Below are 289 nucleotides of genomic sequence, written 5' to 3'. Positions count from 1 at the left end.
CACCTATAACGCCATGTCCTCTTCTTCATCCTCAATGATCGATCTAATGGCTGCAATCATCAAAGGAGAGCCAGTGGTTGTCTCCGACCCGGCTAATGCCTCAGCTTACGAGTCTGTAGCAGCTGAATTATCCTCTATGCTTATAGAAAACCGTCAATTCGCCATGATTGTGACCACCTCCATAGCTGTTCTTATTGGTTGCATCGTTATGCTCGTTTTGAGGAGATCCGGTTCTTCTGGGGATTCAAAACGCGTCGAACCTCCCAAGTCTTTGGTGATTAAGCGTCGT

The 289-nt window shown here is 47.1% G+C and overlaps 1 protein-coding gene across 1 annotated transcript in view; it reads left to right on the top strand.

The window, feature by feature from the left end:
• Positions 1 to 289, top strand: part of LOC104717177 (NADPH--cytochrome P450 reductase 2) — a gene marked incomplete in the record, with an annotated part of 4,395 nt that continues 4,106 nt past the window's right edge. The window contains 1 exon segment of the mRNA XM_010434712.2: positions 1 to 289. Within this exon segment, the coding sequence (XP_010433014.1) occupies positions 14 to 289 (276 nt within the window).

Source organism: Camelina sativa, chromosome 10, assembly GCF_000633955.1.
Source record: "Camelina sativa cultivar DH55 chromosome 10, Cs, whole genome shotgun sequence".
NCBI classification, from domain to species: Eukaryota; Viridiplantae; Streptophyta; class Magnoliopsida; order Brassicales; family Brassicaceae; genus Camelina; species Camelina sativa.
Note: the sequence above shows the minus strand (reverse complement) of the source record. Positions and strands in the feature narration are given on the sequence as shown.